Raw genomic sequence first — 20,326 nt, 5'->3', positions numbered from 1 at the left:
CGAGAGCAAGTGAGGAAAATAAAACCTAGACTTAAAATGAGACATTGATTATTTTCACTTACCTTGTTAGGAATTAACTCGGCAAGTTGATTTCTGTTTGCTGTCTCACCCCATCATTTCCCCAAATCTAAAATAGACTGTAGCATTTCACTTTATTGGGTGCATAAGGCGGTGTGCTACTGGTACACATGAACGTGAAAAATATTAAGTCTCCTCTATTAACTCTCACAGTATTTTGTTTGTGGTGTTCAGTTTTATTTTTCTAACAGGAATACGAAGTGACTGGCCCCTTCATATGTGTTTCATATGTCTTCAATAAATAGCTCCGCAGGAAAATCAATAAAATGTAATTACAAATGTGCACCTGTACGAACAGAGAGTACTTTCCACTCTTTCTGAAAGACAAGTTTAATATTTTTCTGCAGAAAAATAAGATCTAGTAGAAACTACATTTCTGTTTGGTACTCGCTGCAATGACACCATTTGCTCCATACTACATGTTCCAGAGAGGTGCTCCTCAATAACTGAAACCCTTATTTTCCTTTCAGTATTTTTTGAAAGTGCTATCTGCAACAATGAGTCATCATCTACCGCAGCACATCCTTCTCTTTCCAAGCACCTGCAGCCCTCTAAAGAGAGATATAGGGTCTTTTAATGACATATATAAACCCCTGCATTGCCTTGCTGCAAAAGAAACCCCAACTCACTAATCATTGTTTATCTTGCGTAATGAAACTATATGTGAAAATGACAGTAAAATCTCAGACTTTCATGTGAAACTTAAAATGCTAATGCTAATGTTAAAAATCTTAACTACTGTCTTCATTTTTAATCACTTGGCTCAGCAGAAGATAACCAACTTCAATCCTGAATAGGTATACCAATGTTCATAGTAGCTCTCCTGGAGTATTTTAATTTACTAGGTCAAAAGTATTACACTCATACAATGGTTTTTGTTTTCCCTCAGCTTGTTAAAGTTCATGTTCAATTCAATTTAATGTAACTAAAGGCATTTGAGGCATCTAGATGAGGCATCTGAGATTTGGTGTAAACTGCAACTTTAAATAAATTTGTCTTACTTACAGCTGGAAATATTTCATTCTATTAGAACAAGGAATGTGAGTTTTATTAAAGTTCAGCAATTCCATTTATGAAACCCATGTTTTACAAATAGAATTAATCAAATGAACATATCCTTCACTCATTTCAGATTATTCTTCAGTTTCCTAATTTTCTTTAGACTTACATGAAAGTTACCCTGGGGTTTCTGTTCACTTTATGTGAGTGATCTGTAGGGAAGACTTTATTTTCCTTGCTTAGAAAAAAAAAAAAAAAAAAAGGAGTAATCAGCAAAAAGAAAAACTGCATTTCTCTCACCTGCTTAGGTGTTACCCCAGGCATGCGAATGTCCAATGCAAAATCTGACAGACCAAGTGAAATCACTGGCCGGTCACTTCCAAGGCATTCATTGGAAAGAGATCTGGTTGCATCTTTATACCTAAAAACAAGGAGTAAAGTTTTTTAAAAATATTGATTTCCATTATGTCTTTCTAAAAAAAGGTTATTCAGAATTACTAAAGAAGTTCAACAATGCTGAGTAGCTCCAGCACTTATCTAGAAATTTCATTCCTTCACGAGCTGAGGAATAAATCTTAGTTACTAAGCATTAACTGAACCAGTTCCTCTGAGCAATCAGACAGACTAGTTTGGAAAACATTAGCTGAAAACATAACCTGTTATTGCATCTAAATAATTGTCTGTGATACATGGATGTACAAGCAGAGAATTAATTCACTAGAAAACGTCAAACACTGTTAATCATTCAGGACAGTTTGGGGTTTTTGTTTTTTTTCAGACTATGTGCTTGATGTATAACTCAATACAGATTAGATTTAAATTATGTGTAAAGGGGAAATTTTTAATTGCAACATCACAACATCTATCGCAACTATTACAAGCAGCAAAGTAAAACAGTAGATTTTACAACTTCACATGGATATCAGTGTCTGTATTGAATGCAATGTAAAAACAATTTATAAAAACACGTAGAACACTAAAGAACTAAATGGCGAGACATCTGAAAGGTGATGCAACATTGATACTAAGTCTGAATACGTATATTCATGTGTGTATGTAAATATATATATATAAACACAGCAATTACACAGTAACTACACCGTCCAAAATACCTCCCAACCTTAAAATACTTTTTTTGAGAGTTAAGAGGCTACTCTCTTGCCCACACTACATTAAAGTTTACTTATACATTTGTGCATTCACCAATTTTCCAGCTTTAAAATAGTTGATGTTTCTCATTAAAACATAACATTATACTGCAAGCTAACCCAAGCAGTTGAAATATATTACTTCCTTTTGTAGACTAAAACACACCTATAGTGTTATCTATTAACTGTTGTTTTGTCATACTAAATTCACATTTTATAGGGCAACCTATAGATAAAACAAGAATTTATCTCTTCAGTATGACAAAAGTACCATTTCAAAATTTCAGAAAGAAAATTCAGAGTAAGTGAGCAAAATCAAACAAATATCAAACACACGCTTATCTAGGACATTCTTTTTCATACTTCCACCCTAAGTGATTGCACGCATTCAACACAAGGTCTTCCTGCACAACCCACCTCTTGAAGACAGAGAGTGGGTTTCTGAAACCCGAACAGACGTTTTGAAACACAAGAAACAGTATTAGCAGGTTGTTAGCGAGTCCAGCCATGTCCACCCTGCAGTTCCTCGACTGAGTAAGGGAGCAGAAAAAGGGCAGTGCAGTTCTATTGGCTGTGATCCTAGAAATTAGGTGGCGGCAGCAGCAGTAGTATCAATTCACTACTTCATTATTATGTGCTCTGCAGGTATCCTCTAGCTTCTGACAGACCATCTGTCTTGGAAGGTAATGATGCACTATAAATCAGGAAGGTGGATGACACTATGTTGTCTGTATTATTAGCTGTAAAAATCTGCTGAAGAATCTTTCCTTGCAGATAGATGACACTGTACTTCCATCCACTTAAGGACCTGAAAAGAAGCACGCCCGATGTTTTTTCCCCAGGTTGTGCAATTAAATTTGAGTGTTACTTATCAATCCACAGTACAGGAGACTCCAAGCAGCATTGCAGAAACCAGTATAAGTCATCCTTCACAACCTGTAAAAGTAGAAGCAAGTAAAGGATGAGGAACATTACAGCAACAGTTCTCAGCAAACCCCTGTTGAGGCATTTTAGTACATTAGCAAGTCCTTTCACAAGCTTTAACCCAACCAAACAAAGATTGCACCAATCTGTTGATTCCTGCTTTTTCCCTCCTCCCACCCATACAGGGTCAGAAGCCAACACATTTCATATTGATATATAAAACAGACTCTCAGAACACATTTTATTTAACAGAAAGAACCATAGAAGTCCTCTGATATGCAAAAGGCAAAGCACTGAGTATTTCACACACAGGAACACTGGTACAAGGTGTTCTGCAAGTAGCAAAAAAAACCCCAAACAATGACGCGCAAGAATGAAGGTTCGTAAATTTTATCAATTATCACTAAATGTTTCTGCACATACTGCAGGCTGGAAGAATATTTTACTTAAAATACAACACAACCTGTAACACACCTGATGTCATTAAGGTATGTTTTTCTTATGTGCTTTAGTTACTTTTTATATCCATTTCAGAAACTGATAGGAAATTATTTCCAGAAATACCATCTCAATAACTATTGAGATCAGACTTGATTATATTAGTTGAATACTCTTCTAGCCTTCTATATACCAAGGTTATACCAACGTAAACCAATAATCTCCTCATTGCTTATAATTTTAACTGGGGTTTTTTTTTCAGTTTTAGTTGATGTGACATTTTAATTTTTTATAAGTATGCTAGAAAATCAGTGTGTTATGGAAGACATTAATATTTTTATTGAGCATTCAAATTCTGGTAGAATAGAAATTTTTAGTTGTAACATAATTAAAAATTTTTAAAATGTATTATGCAATCCTTTTTCCACATAAATACTAATAGGAAAAAACATCCCAAATCAACTATCCCCAGCCCCTGGCACATACAGTCGAAATAGAAAAGAAGGATGAAACAGAAAAGAAGGATTCTTACATGAAACAAAATTTACATGTTTTACGAAAAACCACTTCCACCTCAGGGCACACGTACCAAAATGGCTTCCTGAAAACAAACGTGCTTATGCGTAGACTAAGAAGCCATGTTGGACCATTGCCTGTCGTTCAGCAGCTAAGCTAGGTTTCCATTGAACTATTTTTAAGATCTAAAAGTCTGATTACATTAATGACAACTGAACTGGCATATTTTATTCATTGAAGGATGGCACATAAGATTCACTCACAAAAAACTAATAAAATAATAATAAAATAACATAATAATAATAAAATAATAAACTAATAACTTCATCTTAGTGTTCAGCTTTCCAAAACACACCAAAGCTATAATCATTCATGCAAGCACCAATACAATCCAAATTTATTTTTTTAATGTAAATGTCTTTATTTCTGTGATCTAGATCGTCTTAGTGAACTACAGAAATCTGCAACACATACAAAGGACTGTACCATAATGAAAACCAAAAATAAAACAAAAAAGGCAAGTGTGATATGCTTCCCAAAAAGTTAAGACAACTGTAAAAATAGGAATCCTCATTGTTTTTACTCTTCAAGGTATCATTATGCAACAGCAACTGTTCAGCATCTTTGTAAACCCCTCGGCTGGAAGTTCTAGCACATTTTCATTCGTATTACCCAAGAAACAGAGCTTTTATTTTCAGGCCACACTATAAATACATGCGAAAAGTAAGAGCTCTGAAGAACAGATACAGGAGGAAATACTGGATTTTAACATACATAGAATTACAACATTATGACCTTTTTTTTTTAAAATCTGAAAAGATATTTTCCAATGACTACAAATAGAAAAAAAAAAATTACTTTTTGCCTGCAAGTCTGTTACAAGCAGCTATCTACCTGGCATACAAATTAATAAAAGAAAGGTACTGAGAAACCTGATCATCAGTAGTCCCTTCTAATCTGAGATATGAGGGTTTCTTTACTGCAGTGAGAATTAAAAGATGCTGAGTTAAGCGTTCTAATAGCAAAAATAGCCAATTTAATCTACAAGCTTTGTTTTTAACTACAGTTTCATCACTCGGGTGGATATGGATAAAAGTTTAATGGACCCAGTACTTAAGATCAGAGCGTTGCATAACTAAGCTTTACATTTCGGAGAAAAGAAGGGGAAAAAAAGAAAAGAAAAAGAAAGGCAGCACTGTCCTGAGATATTTCAGAGTAATTTCAGATATGATGCAATAAACAAGAATACCAGACAACAAGACCTTGGGGGTCTTCACAGAGACCAAATGGAACATGAGCCTGCAATGTGGTCTCAGTGCGAAATAAGTTAATGGTATCCTCAGTTCCAACAGCTGAAGTACTGTCAGTAGGTCGATGGAGGTGATACTTCCCCTCAACTCAGCACTCATGAAGCCACACCTGGAATGCTGTGTCAGGTGCTGGGCTTGCTAGTACAAGAGATATGGATGTATGGAGAGAGCTCAAGTAAGGTCCATGAAGATGACGAAAGAACTGGAGCACCTCTTTTCTCTGGGGAAAAGCAGAAAGAATTGGGAGTGTTCACCCTCAGTAACACCAAGCTGGGTGGAAGTGTTGATCTGCTTGAGGGAAGGAAACCAATACAGAGGCATTTGGACAGGCTGGATTGATGGGCTGAGGGGTTCAGTAAGGCTAAGTGCCAGGTCCTGCACCTGGGCAACGATAACCCCATGCAATAATACACACTTGGGGAAGAGTAGCTGAAAAGATGTGTGGCAGAACTAGTACCTGGGGATACTAGTCAACAGCCTGCTGACCATAAGCCAGCAGTGTGCCCAGTGGGACACTGCATTTTCCCTGCAGAATGTGGCAGCAGATGATGAAAACTTTCTGCTACCAAAGTGAGATATCTTTGTTACTTTTACAACTCCACTACCCCTACAGAGCAATGAACAGGTAAGAAAATGCCAAGAAAGCCAAGGAAATTCTCCACAGTTTAGCTGCTTTTACAGCTTTTTTTTTTTTTGTCTTTGGACACCAATGAAACAATCATGACAGAAATCACAGGATCTCCATAACTTTAAATGCAATGTATGGTCAATCAAGTATAGCCCTACATTTAGAACCCTGGATTATTTTTTTTTAAGCATCAAAAACCGTCTTGATTTCCGTGTCATGTTTATACTACACTTTTTGGATTAAAGAATACATTTAGCACCTTAGAAAATTCTTCCTTAAAGCCTTGTCATGTTGTTTGCTGGAGAACTATCTACTTTCCTTGAATTTTTTTACACAGTTTATAGAAAAACACTCAGAACACAATTATAAATCATCCAACAACTAGTGAGTTTATTTCAGAGTAGAAGCTGCTGCTTCAAACCAGACTTCATTTCACTGTTCCTCCAAAAAGAGTTAAGGTAAATTTTCATCATTTACAAAATCCTTTTTAGGCTGTCAATTTTTCCTCCTCCTCTTGCCCTGCATTGGTTCAGGAAGCTGATGCCTTCCTCGCTGCCCATGCCAGCAGTATGTTAATTTTTCATCAGATCAACTGCTCAATGTGCCAGGAGGCAGCTGCTGTACTTCTGTTACAAAAGAAATGGTGCAGTCATACAACTGGAAAGGAATGCTCTATTTTTGCAGCAATCCACACTGGATTTGGTGTAATATCAAAGACACTTCTTGAAGAAGAGAATTGTTGTCAAATAAAGCTTGTCTCTTGGTTTAGTTTAGATTTTACAGATTCATATCTTCTGCTACCAAAACATCTTCTGGATACAGATACCAAAGGAGAAAAAGAGGAATATGATTGCTCATATTGTTTTTATGAACAACCTTTTCTAAAATTTGATTTACGGAGCATCAGTACAGTGCTTATTTTTAAAGGAAATATTTCATGATAAGAAATCTATCATCCACTACATCAGAGGAAGCACAGTATTTACAGATTGAATGAAGATGCAAGAACATAATTTTCTTGACTATATTACACCAGTTACATTGGATGCTTTCTAAATGGATTTACTCACCATACGCTTTCCAAATACAACGTGTTGCATGGGGTTGTTATGGCCCAGATGCAGGACTACTGAGAACTTCACTTTGTTGAACCTCATACAATTGGCCTTGGCCCATTGATCCAACCTGCCCAGATCCCTCCATAGAGCCTTCATTCCCTCAAGAAGACGAACACTCCCACCCAACTCGATGTTACCTGCAAACTTACTGGGAGGGAGCATGTGATCCCCTTGTTCAGATCATTGATAAAAATGCTACACAGAACAGGCCCCAACACAGAGCCCTGGAGAACATGGGTTTAATACTACGCTATCTAGAGATACATGATGGCGCATTTCAGACCAAAATAAAAATAATAATCTTGTAAATTTTATAAACTTAAATAAATTTTTGAATTCTCACCTAAAATTTACAAGGTGTGATACACTATTCAAGGCAAGATTTTTGTTCATCTCTCCATCACCAGACTGTAAACTATTAAATATAAAAATGTTTATGAATGACAAATTATATTTCTATTAATAGAACAGAAATATGTAAGCAAGCTACCTCACAAAATCCTTTCCTCCTCACATTAATATAAATGTGCCTGCTTTACTAAAGCATTAGAAGATTTCCAGCAGAAATAAACTTTTATAACCCAATTTTTCATTATTGCACATCCACAGACTAGAAACCCTGTAGTCGAACATCAGGAAAGTTGTATAAGTTTTTCAGAAAGGCAAATTTCGGAATGAAAGGCTTTTAATTTTTTTTTTCCCTCCATCATCTCTTACAATTAAGAATGGTCACAATTTGCTAACCTAATAATAATGACTAAATTGATAATAAAATCTTTCATCACTGTGAAACAAACTCAAATTGGTTGAAACACTCCGTATTTGAAAGAGTAAGATGCAAATCTCCGGTTTCTTCTGTCGGAGTCAGAGATATTTTTTAGACATGTGAAGATCAGAGGAAGTACTAGTCCTCCCATTCTGCATTTTAATAGAATTTGAAAAGCATTTTATTCACAAGAATTCACCTTTTAATCCTTCTGCTTTGACCAAGTATCAAAACAGATAAAACTTGTCAAGGAAGATCAAAATCTTTCATTGAAAGATGACGTCTTAAGAAACTGCTGATTTCATATTCTGAAAAAATGAACAAGTGGGATGGTACTAATTACTTGATTAAAAGGGAAAACACGTGAGAAGCCTCCACTTTCATTTTAATATCCTGATCACTCTCAGTAGCACAATGTAATAAGAACAAAGATTCATTAAAGTGTCCTTCATTTTTAACTTTGTTATGCAAAAATAGAAAATACTAAAGGGAGAATGTTTTATAGAGCTACTATTAGCCTCCAAGGATAAACCAAAAGAGAGATCACTTAAAATACTTAAGTTCAATTACACATTACCTATGAACTATGAACTGAATTCATTGTATGTTCCTTCACTAAAAAGGACTTAAATCAGACTGCCTGAGCTCCTGCAGGAGCATGGTCCTGGCAGGAGCTACAGCGTAAGGGGGACCCCATGCCTGAACAATCCATTCCCGAAGGTCTGAACCCTTGAGGAAGGCCCATGCTAGAGCACTTTGCGAGGAACTGCAGCCTGTGGGAAAGACCCTCGTTGGAAAATGTTGTGAAGACCACATCCCATGTGAAGGGCCCCATGCTGGAGCAGAGGAAGAACCTGAGGAGGAAGGAGTGGCAGAACCAAAGCATGATGAACTGACTGCAACCTCCATTCCCCATTTTCCTGCACTGCTCATGAACATGAGATAGAAGAGATGGGAGTGAAGTTGAACGTGTGAAGAAGGGAGAGGTGGGGGAAGGTGTTTGAAGACTTGTTCTTATTTCTGAGTATCCTACTCTGTTTAATAGGAAATAAATTAATTTTCCGAAATAGAGTCTGTTTTGGCCATGACAGTAGTTGGCGAGTGATGTCCGTGTCCTTATTTTGTCTCCTGAGCTTTCAGTCTTATTTTTTCCCCCATGACTTTTCGATAAGGGGGGACTGATACAGAGACTTGATGGGCACTTGCTGGTTAGCTAAGATCAACCCACCACATACAGCTATCAGTCTATTTTAAACTGCTTCACTCTAACCAATATAAATGGGGGTGTAATTAGGTGAACAGGTGAACCTAGAGAGCACAGGCAACAGATAATAGAACACAGCTGCTGCTCAGAGTACCTGTAAGCACAACCCTACTATGCCATTGATGAGATTATGGGGCCATGTGAGTTGCTCACGGTCAAAGAGGATGTTCCTATTCTCTCCTCCTTTTGTGTCCCTGGCCACCACAATGAGGTCAAACCTAGGCTAGTTTTCGGTTCAGATTAGTGAGCTTGTTTCCAAAGGTGCCGGATGAACATAAATACTGGAAAAAAGAAAGAAACTGCAGTGTGCAGCTAGGATTGAAGACAGCAGCAGGAATGGCAACAACTTCTAATGCTAGCGAGCTTCTAGCTCCACTTGGCTACGTGATTGTAATGTTACGTTATGCATAACCATGTTATGCATAGTGTTCCGTAAATGGTGTTTCCCGGTTGAGTAAAATATACTTCTGAGTACACTGCAGTGATTTCTTCCACTGTTTCCATTCGCTTAACACGTGAACAGGATGCTGGAATGTCCTGTCAATACAAACGCTATCCAGGACACACCCTCACACACACACACTTCCATAGAAAAACCCTCCTAAATAAATTTTCTTCAAGGGGTATATACCTTTAGATGGATGAAACGAAGGGGAATATTTTCAGTAAACCAAAGAAAAGTAGAATTACTATTACTTGGGAATGTACATTGAAAATAAGTTAACCTTAATAAATAATGAAAGGTATGGGTGCTATAAAAAAATTAAGAAGAATGCTTGTTATCAGAGAAGTAGTTTTCGTATATTATAGCTTTGTTATGAGTGATGAATATTATAACAGTATTTTGTTCGAGAGAAATGTAGGGGAGAGGGTTGTTGGCATTTCCCCTCCTCCAAAATACAGAACAATTTTTTCTTAAATTGTATGTGGTGAGACATACTTAACAGCCATCCCAGATTAAAATCTGGAATATCCTCCCACAGATCCAATTTAAGTGATGCAGTTAAACTGAGATTTATAATATTGTAGCTTCAAGAAAAAAAAAAACAACCAACAGAAAACAAGCAACTTCACCTAATGAAAATGACTCAATAGAATTTTGTTGGAGTTCAATACAAAACTAATGTTGAAGTCTTTGTTCCAAATGGCTCACATAACACCTAAAGAAAAATGAACATGAATTCTTTAATGAAAAAAGTGGAAGATGAAACTAGGTCACTGTATTGAATTCAGTTTAGTATTAGTTAATAATTGAGCAATTTAAGACTCATAGTAAAAGCAGATAAATAAATTCTCAACTACTACAGTTCTTTTTATGACAAACTTTTTTCTTGCAGAATATTGCCCCAGTAAAGTCCACTCTTCTAACTGGACATCTTTCCTTGTCCTTTGCCAGTAATTAATACAAAACAAAATCAGCAAGACAGATACCTATACTTTCACAATCTTTTACCAATCTTTCGACTAGATTATTTAACATTCTAGTTATTTCAAAAAAAAAATAAAAAAAACCACTCATATTTATAAATCTCATGACACCTAAGTTACAGTCCTTACTCTTAAAGGGAATGAATGACAGTAATTTATTCAAATTTATCAAAACAAATTGTGTGAATCTATATTGCAGCAACATATTTAAGGCTGAAATTGTTCTGCAAACAATGAATTGCCAGTGCACACAGCAACAGCCCAAACCATAAATCTTTAATATATTAACTTAAGTATGAGCTGTAATAGTACTGCTCTACTAATCCGAAGTAAACAATTCTACATGATGAAATGGCCGCAGATAAAAGCCCTGCCAAACCTACTCCCAAATAAAATTAATTATTAATAATCACCACATGTGAAATAATCATGCTGTAAAAACAGAGGTAGGAATCAAAGAGAACAGACTACTTCCACTCACCAATTCGCCCCCTACTTTTAGAATACTGTAAAAATTCAAGATATAGCTACCTATAACTAAAAATAATGGTTACTACTTCCAAATATCAGATGATCAGTTTGAAGTTAGGAACAATTCATTAGAGATAACCTAAGACTGTTTAATTAGTTAATTGTCCAGCATTACAAAGAACTCTAGAGCGTAAGTTCATCTCAGACTCAGCCACGGACCAGTAATAAAACTATGGCAACAAAAGCAGATAATTGAAAACTAAAGCAGAATAATAATGGACAAAAATAAACTATGTACATATTGTATTTTAGCATTTTGCCTATTTTGAAGTTGAGTTTTACAGTCTTGGTGATACAGCAAACAGCCGAAGAAGCTGAAGTTAGAATTTGTAACTAACATCTTAAGATAGAAGAATTACATATACCTAGGCTCAAGTGACTCCTTCCTTTTAGAGGAATACTTTATCAGTTTTCAACCCATAAAGTTAGAATCTTAAATACAGAAAATGAAAATGTATAATTTTTAAGCTTATTACCACCAGGTTATAAGATTAAAGATTTTTAACATAGTAGCATTGTGCATAATTTTCTCAACCCTCTAAAAGTTTGTTTGAAATTGGCCAAACTGGAAGGCTACTTCAAAATCCTCCAATATCTCCAAAAACAAGAAAAAGAAATTGATTTGGTCCTTCTTCCCACCTGGAGAAGGGCTGCAGCACTGTGGCAAGACTTCTATTTAATCCTTTCTGCTGGTTCAGCCCCTTCAATACCACATCCTGTCCCCCACTCAGGAGTTGTGAGAGACAGTCCCAGGAGACCTGGGATCTCTGGCAGGGACTTTTCAAGGGAAAGAAAATGAAGGTACTGATCTATCAAACTGAGTGTGGTGTGGTGGTAGGTAAGGACAGAGAAAGCCAGGGCATGCTATCCTGCTGTTGACAGCTATAAATTTGGCTTACAAGACCCAGACATGCTAACAGAAAAGGACATGAAAGCTGATGAACAAGCCACGTGTAAGCTTTTCCAAAGCTCTTCTGCAAAGTGTTCAACAGTTTTCAACTTTCCTGTTAACACAGTATCGCTGCTCAGTTCAGATCACAATTTCTTCCCTCAGGACTGTGCCACAGTCTAAAAAGTGTCAGAGAGGAAGGTAGTATTCCTTTACCTGGATATTTTCAGGTCTAATCTGTTTAAATTTCAAATAAAATGAACATGAAAGGAAAACGACTAAGCCTGTTTTTTTCTTCATCAGTCACAGATTTGAGTTTGTAATCAGAAGGTCTTCAGTCTGATTAATCTTCAATCTCTACATAAAAATCAGTTTACTGTGATATGCCAGTCATTTTAGACATGGCAGAAATGCCTGGCCTTATGGTAAGAACGTTAATTTCTAGCCAAACTGGATGCTGGGGAACAAAGCAGCACTTCTGGTCAGAAGTCCTAGAGAAGAAGTAATAAGATCTACCATGTTTCTGGGCTTGTCAAGAGATGACAGGGACAATCTTTACCAAGATTTTTTTTAAAAGACAAAATTTTTTTTAAAAGACAGAAATAAAACTACTGCAACCCCTGAAAGGGTATTAGAGCTACTGCAAACCACAGACTCATCACTTTGATGTTAAAAAAAACAAAAGGACCACAAACTTCTCTTATTCACATAAGAATGCCTTTATTTTTGCACAAGTTCTTCAAGTAGCAAAAAAAAAATAAAAAGGAAAAGTCTAAGACTGACAGTTCACTATTCAAAGTAATCAGTATATGGAAGGTAATTCAAGTTGTTTGCACAAATATCAACAAGGTAATCATCATACCAAATACTCTTAAAAATACAGCCTATAGAAAGGAAATCAGCAGAGATGTGATTTGTCCACAGGTATGCTTGCAGAAATGTTGGAATGGTTTTTCTTTGTAGTACAAAGACACTATTTTTTCTGGTTTGCATTTTAATAAGCAAGTTCTCATAAAGAAAAACTCTGGGTGCGGGTCAAGCTGACAAGAAATAAGTCACTCATATGCTGTACAGAAATAGCAGTAAGACGCAGAAAAGCTTAAAAAACCCCAAACAAACAAACAAAAAAAAGCACCAAACAAAACAACAAATGAAGAACAGGAATTTTGAATGGAATCTTCTTTAACTTGTAGTGGTTATTTACATGTCTACTACTCTAAGCAATGAACAGAGTACTTTCGGTTTTGCTCCTCTTGGGACGAGATCACTCATTTTTGCAGGAAAAGAAAAAGTAAAAAATCACTACAGAATTACAAAAATGCTCAATTAAGAATATAAAGAGTACTCCATACTGAGGTAGTCATAGCTTTTCTTCCCCTTCACCTGCCCCTAAAGTGCTAAGCAAAACATTACACAGTTTTTACCATAGGTTACTTCTAGTTTCAGCACATTTTTCTCAGAAGTAAATTATTCAGGCTGAGTCCCAAAACCTGAATCCCAAAAGACTTCAGAGATGCAGTAGCTGAAAGTAATCAGGCAGAAAGAGATCTGAGTGCGAAGTGAAAAAAAGCTTCAAAGATTAATCGTTCAGGTAAGCATTAAAATTGTTCGCACAAACATTTCATTGTCACAGTTCAAGTGCCCCTTAACTATTGATAAAATAGAAAGAAAACAGACTTTGTGTTTTAGCGTGAAATATAACAAGAATTCTTTACAACAAAATTTGCTTCGTTTGTGAGAATGGAGAAGCAGGTCACCTATCCAAAAACATAAGCACACTGTCAGAAAAGGTCAGTATCTAAATTAGTTGTTAAAAGAATTGTTAAAAGTTTTTAACAGTATTACTACCTCAAGTGAGGAAATGCTTGTTTTTCCAATGGATTACGTGAACTGACATCAAGTTTCCTTCTCTGGAGATATTCAAAACCTGTCTGGACACATTCCTGTACAACCTGCTCTAGATAAAGTAGCTTTAGCAGGAGGGAGTGGACTAGGTCTCCAGAGCTCCTTTCCAACTCCTGTCAATCTGTGTTTCAGTGACAATTTAATATAATGCAGGTTACTTGACTAATAAAATAAATCAGTATAAACTAAACTCTGGAGTCCTCAACACAAAAAAAGACATGGATTTGTTACAGCAAGTCCAGGAGGGCCACAAAGATGATCAGAGGGCTGGAGCACCTCCTATATGAGTCGGGATTGTTTAACCTAGAGAAGGCTTCAGGGAGACCTTACAGCCGCCTTCAGTACTTCAAGGGGGCCTACAAGAAAGATGGGAAGGAGCTATTTATCAGGGAATGCAGTGATAGGAAGAGGGGTAACGGTTTTAAGCTGAAAGAGGAGATTTAGATTAGATTTCAGGAAGAATTTTTTCACTGTGAGGGTGCTGAGACACCAGAACAGGTTGTCAAGAGAAGTTGTGGACATCCCATCCCTGGAGGTGTTCAAGGCCAGGCTGGCTGAGGCTTTGAGCAACTTTGTACAGTGGAAAGTTTCTCTTGCCATGGCAGGGGGGTTGAAACTAGATGATTTTTAAGTTCCCTTCCAACCCAAACCACTCTATGATGCTATGAAAATGAAATAAGGAAATAATTACAATGAAGTGCTTTAAAAATATCTGTCCACACCAACTAGCCCAGAGAAACTGAGCAGCCTAAACATCTGCCATGGCAAGGGGAGAAAGACCTTAGTATTACACATTAATTCCACTTCTAACACTCAAACATCCATACAGAAGCCTAGAGCTTGGCAGGGCACATACAACATACTTCAAACTCACCTTGGAGGAATACAGTGCCTACCCGCCCCTACCTTTTCAAATTATATTTGTAAAGTCCACAGTTATAAACATACCATAAATCTGATAGTTTAACCGAAACTGCTTTTTGGCAATACAGACTTGAAATCAAAGTATGAAAAAACATGTTGTAGTGAGGTGAAGATCAAGTCCAAGTCAAAGATGGAAGCCAGATGACCAAAAAACAAATAAGAAAGCAATTGCGTATTAAACATTGTAATTAGCACGGCCTTTTTCAGCCAGAATCAAGACGTTAAGTGTTAGAAATGAGAGCATAACTCATACAGCAGTAACTACACACCACTAGGGAGAAGTGGTTTTTTGCAGGCTCCAATTGCATCCTATACTTACCTTCCCTCTTTTTATCCAAGGTTCACTTTCTGACTATTAAGAAAGACTGCAGGTCTGATGACAAAGACAACAGCCACAGTGACTCAAATTATTTTACTTTGTATTTCTGTTATCCTTCAGAAGGGGGCTTCTATCTTTCATTTCAGACGTTAGTAGTGGGAGGGAATTATATTAATATTTCTGTTTCTCAGAGCACTCTTGGCAGAGTTTTGGTAGCATCTATAAACTACATCATAAACAAAATCATCTGTCCTAGTTTTATTCAAACCTATAAAACGTTACTGTCACAAAAATCTACACGACAAATCTGGCTTTTGGACTGCCTTTCAAATAATTTTCTCAGCAACATTTTTTGTAAGGGACATCTTTCTTTGTATCAAGACACAATTTGGTACAGTGATCTGTAAGAGTTCCAGTGCACGCTGGCAATGTACCTGCTCAGTAGGCTTGTGCTCACAGCATCTCGAGGATTAGGGTTCACACTCTTCCACTGTCTGTCTAGAGGATCCACTGATGCTACAAACTTAAATGTGGATGTTTTAAACTAAGAAAGAGAAAGTTGGACTGGGAATTGCTGTGTGATCGCAAAATACAATTATGTGCCAGAGACACCAGAGAGGAAGCTGGAAACTGGAAAATGGAAGACCTCACCATTAAAACTCTGTACTCTCAACTGCACTTTGTAACCCACAATAGGGGCACTGCAAACTGTTTGCAAACTAAAAATAAAATTAGAGTATTGATTATAGATACATACATTCTTCTGAATATTAGGCCGGAGAACCCAATTTTAATTCTCTACACTCGAAGCTGGACTACTAGTAAGCTACTCATGCCAGCCCAGTAAACATTCACAATTTACTTCGTTAACACATTTTACAATCATCTCTGTATGCTTATGTAATGGCTTATTTGAAGTCATGTCATTTGTGAGGAACACAGAATTTCTCCACAGTTGCACTGGGGAGAGAGCGAATAAATATAATCTAGCTAAAGCCTTCAAGGAAGAAATAGCGTTCTATATCATCAAAGACCCCACACATACCACCTGATATAAGAATTCACCACAGTACCTTATTAGATCTTTATAAAACATGCTAATGCTGGTTTTTTCCTATAACAGGTGAAAGCAGAGGCAACTCAAACACTTTGTAACTGTTTGGTATCCCATCAGAAAATTTTATAATAAACTTCTTGTGCAGTTGCATAATGGAGAAGTTTATAAGATCTTTATGTATGGTGCCTAAGATTAAATAAAACTTAAAAATTAAGATTATTAGCAAGATAATAGTGAAAGGAAAAAGAAAAAAACGGTCATTACCTTGTACTGAACCTGTTAACTTTATCCGTTTCTTCCAGCATTCAGTCTACGTTAGTGCCATGCTAGTCTCTGGCCCAGGGGATTACCAAAATCATCTCCTTTAAAGAAACAGGTGCAGGTACCAGTAAGCCACCCACCCCAGGGAGTGGCAAACAAGAAGATGGAAATTTGTTACATTTTGCATTGAAAGCAGGTAGCAAATCAATGTCCTTATCTGGTCAGCATTCTTGCTAATGATTAATCTACGCTATTCTTTTTGTACAGTACTATCCTTAAAACTTTATTACATTGTGCTACCACTACATGTCACTAAGTAAAGACTAAGAATGTTTTTAGTAAGGCTTGTAGAATTTTATGTAGATGGATCCTGTTATTATTGTGAAGGTAAGAGCTACCTTAAAAAAGATTAAGCTGAAACTGTCAGTTTAAAAAATATTTAATAAAAGCAAACAGAAACAAAACATCACAGATATGTTTTAGTATCCTAACCTGTAAACAAACAAACTGAACTGTAATATTGTTTAAGTTGTACCTATACAACTTCATGTAAGCAAGCATTAAATGGGTCATTGCTTTACAAAGAGTATTCTAAATGCATGTTACTTCTTCTTTGAGGTAGGGGGGTACACTAGGCAAAGAACCTCAGTTTCAAAGGATTCTTCCTCCCCAGTGCAACAGAAGTGATTGTTTTAACAGTGACGTTACTCTTCCACTCAAGACAACTAGACGAACATAAAATCTCCTGCTGGAAAACCAATTGCCTTAAAGTTTGCATATTTTATTTCTTGAGATCTACTAAAACAGTAAATGGAATTAAAACTTATGGAGAAACCCAACCACCCTTACCACTGAATTCCACAGTGTTTCACCCTGAGTGGATCCATCATCGCATACCTAGATGTGTAACTCCCAGTTCAGGTCTGTACACAGTGCTTGTTTCTTTCATGTAAGCTATCTGAATCGAGAGGTTTAATAAAATATTTTTTGTAACTGCACAACAGCGCACATGCAGCTCCATGGGCACCATGAGACAAACTGTGCCAGGCTGTCAGAAGCCCGAGCTGCAGAGTTCTGTTGGATTTCCATGGGATTTCAATCATAGGTAAAGGCTTACTTATTAGTTCTGTACATCAACAAAATTTCACCACCAGTCATATTGCTATAGTTCCCTACAGGTAACGTGCTGAACTAAAACAAACTATTCAGACCAAGTTGAAAGAAGCAATTTTGAAGAAGCAGGCACTGGTGCCACCATTACCCCTGCAACCAGATGCCTCAGAGGCCACAAACTCTTTTTATTACTTACTTAGGCTCCATGCTCCTTTTAAAGGCAGTTAAATAAAGAGACAGCTGCAGACAGAGCTTAACTTTTACAGAAATGAAGATGGGCAGTGCAGAAGAACATTTGGGCAGAATAAAGATGGCATAGAAAAGAGAAAAAAAACAACATTGTTTAGTTGCATGTACTCTTCAAGCATTTTTAACGTAACTGCTAGAAGGAAGGTAATCTTCATTCCCCTACCACATACCCAACAACACAGAAGAACTTTCCAGAAACTGGCAACCAGCAGTTGAGTCATCTCAAATTTGTTTTAAAACGGTTTTAAAAGATTCTAAGTATAGATTCAAAGAAATTACCATTCAGGTTTTAAAGGGGAACACAACAACAGGATACTGCAAGCATTCTCTACTAAGAACAGGAAGAATTGGTTCTAATACTGCTTCTGCTTTCCCCACATGTGAATTTTCCTATTCATCCCTTTCTCAAAACAGACAATTCTATTTAATATCTAATGACTTATCCAGTACTTTCTTAGGTGTTTTGTATCAGGTATACCAGATGATAAAACAGCTGCATTGATTATCAGTCTTAGCACTGTAATTTGACCACAGAGAATCAAATCAGATTTTGCATAAAGCTGCAAAGAAAAACATTTTCTATATTCTTAACATATTTAGCAGTCAGAGAGGCCTGATACAATTTGATGATCATTGTGACACTTTTCGTAGGGGAAAAAAAACCACCCCAAAATACCATCAAACACAGCTGTATTAATACAAGCTTTATTTAGCACTACACAAATAAAAGCCAATACTGCTTTCTTTCACGATACTGACAGCTTTCAGCAGCTATTGCTGATGTGCTGCAGACAACAGATACACACAGAAGCATCTCTGCACCATGTGGTTTCCTACCATCCAGCAAGAAGACTTTGACTACAACTGCCCTTCCAAGATGCTACCCTAAAATTATATGCAGTGTGTCCTTGAGAAGTTTGCTTTCCTGTTAAGCACCTATTGGTTTTAAAGGACAGGAAACAAAATAATCATAAAAATCCATTACCAAGCAGACTGCAAAACCAGGTATACAGTAGCAGTCCTAATTCCAGTTTTGTCAGTCATAATGTTGTACAAATTAAGAATTAGAATCATAAACCAAATCATAAACCAAACTAACTAACTAAAATCTCACAACCTTCTTTCTAAAAAGTGGGTTTATAAAGCAAATCTACCAGTTATTCATAAAATTTTACTTGTTGATATAAACTACGCAGATGACTTTTAAAAATATCATCAAAAAAGGTCAAGTTGTTTTCTTGTTCAAATCAACCATACCAGAACAAATACTTGCAAAATTGTTTTCCACTAATAGCTACAAACATGTCCACTAAAAGCCAGAAATCACAGATTTTCTTCCCACACCGTTGTACTTCACCCATAACAAATCAAATGCTTGTTCGTTTACTGTGGCTATGAGATAACAGAAACATCTTCACCCTTAAAACACCTAGCTGAATTCACTTAAGAAGATTTTTTTGGTTAGTTTTCACTTGTTTGTTTTGAATTGGCAGTTTATTTAAACTGAGGCAAGTCCCTTCCCAATTCTGCACAGAGTTGTTGGTCCACCCCTTCAGGATAAGAGAGAGGGAACATACAACAGGGCTATAGAATTAAACAGCTTTATGCCGACTGAAATGAGAACACATAGATTCCACCTAAATAATGCAATCTATGAGCAGACTCAACACCCTTAATTAAAACAATGCAAACAGCAATTTCAATTTTCCAATGACACCTACTCTTTATAGTGGAGGGTGGAGGGTTTTCCCAGTTAACAGGTCATGATTTTAAGTTCGGCTCATTTTGAAAACTGTACTACACCTCAAGTACTAACATCAAAGAACTGCTTCAATTTCCACTGCTTGTGATGGTCATGAACATGGCCTGAGTTGAGAAAAACAAGCTGCCCGAGAAAACTGTTCTGGCTTCCCAGTCCAGACAGCAACCTGCTACTTATAAGTTAAGATCTATAAAAACAACTGAATTTCAAATAGGGAAACTGCAGCACAAGTGTTTTAACCTTCATCTAGAGCACCTCCTCTGTGTCTGCTTTGATCAGCAAGAAAATATTTATTTTTTAAGTTTAAAATATTGTACTTCAAAGTTCATTGTATGTTTCCTTGAAATGAATACTTAACCTTTGTCTTTGATCTTTTGTGCCAGGCTGTGAACTCTAATAGACATGACTGAATTGTTTCTACTTAACACCTATTTTTAAAGATGTCCAAGAAAACACAAAAAGGACATAAAGATGTTATATTACATAACAAAGTAAAACTAGAGATCTGACTACATAACAGATTAAGAAAAAAAAACTGACAAAGGATAAGTTAAAGACAAATAAGTTCCCTACTAGTGAAAAAACATTTACATTTCTGTGGGTTTACGAAGACTTTTTCGTCAGTGTAAATTTGATCTTAAACTCTCTCAAAAACTTATGAACATTTTCTTACACAGAGAATTCTGAATTTTACAAAAT

At 36.4% G+C, this 20,326-nt stretch overlaps 1 protein-coding gene across 8 annotated transcripts in view; it reads right to left on the bottom strand.

Moving 5' to 3' along the window:
• PAM (peptidylglycine alpha-amidating monooxygenase) overlaps positions 1-20,326 on the bottom strand; it is a 122,995-nt gene that overhangs the window by 71,005 nt on the left and 31,664 nt on the right. For all 8 annotated transcript variants that reach the window (XM_054053637.1, XM_054053643.1, XM_054053644.1 and 5 more), the window contains 2 exons: positions 2,643-3,161; positions 1,378-1,498 (listed from right to left, as the gene is read on the bottom strand). In XM_054053637.1, coding sequence (XP_053909612.1) covers positions 1,378-1,498; positions 2,643-2,734 — 213 coding nt within the window. In that variant the 5' untranslated portion in view covers positions 2,735-3,161. The remainder of the gene's footprint in view (positions 1-1,377; positions 1,499-2,642; positions 3,162-20,326) is intronic.

This window comes from Cuculus canorus, chromosome Z (genome assembly GCF_017976375.1).
Source record: "Cuculus canorus isolate bCucCan1 chromosome Z, bCucCan1.pri, whole genome shotgun sequence".
Classification (NCBI taxonomy): domain Eukaryota; kingdom Metazoa; phylum Chordata; class Aves; order Cuculiformes; family Cuculidae; genus Cuculus; species Cuculus canorus.
The sequence above is the reverse complement of the archived record's forward strand: the minus strand, read 5'-3'. Positions and strand labels throughout refer to the sequence as shown.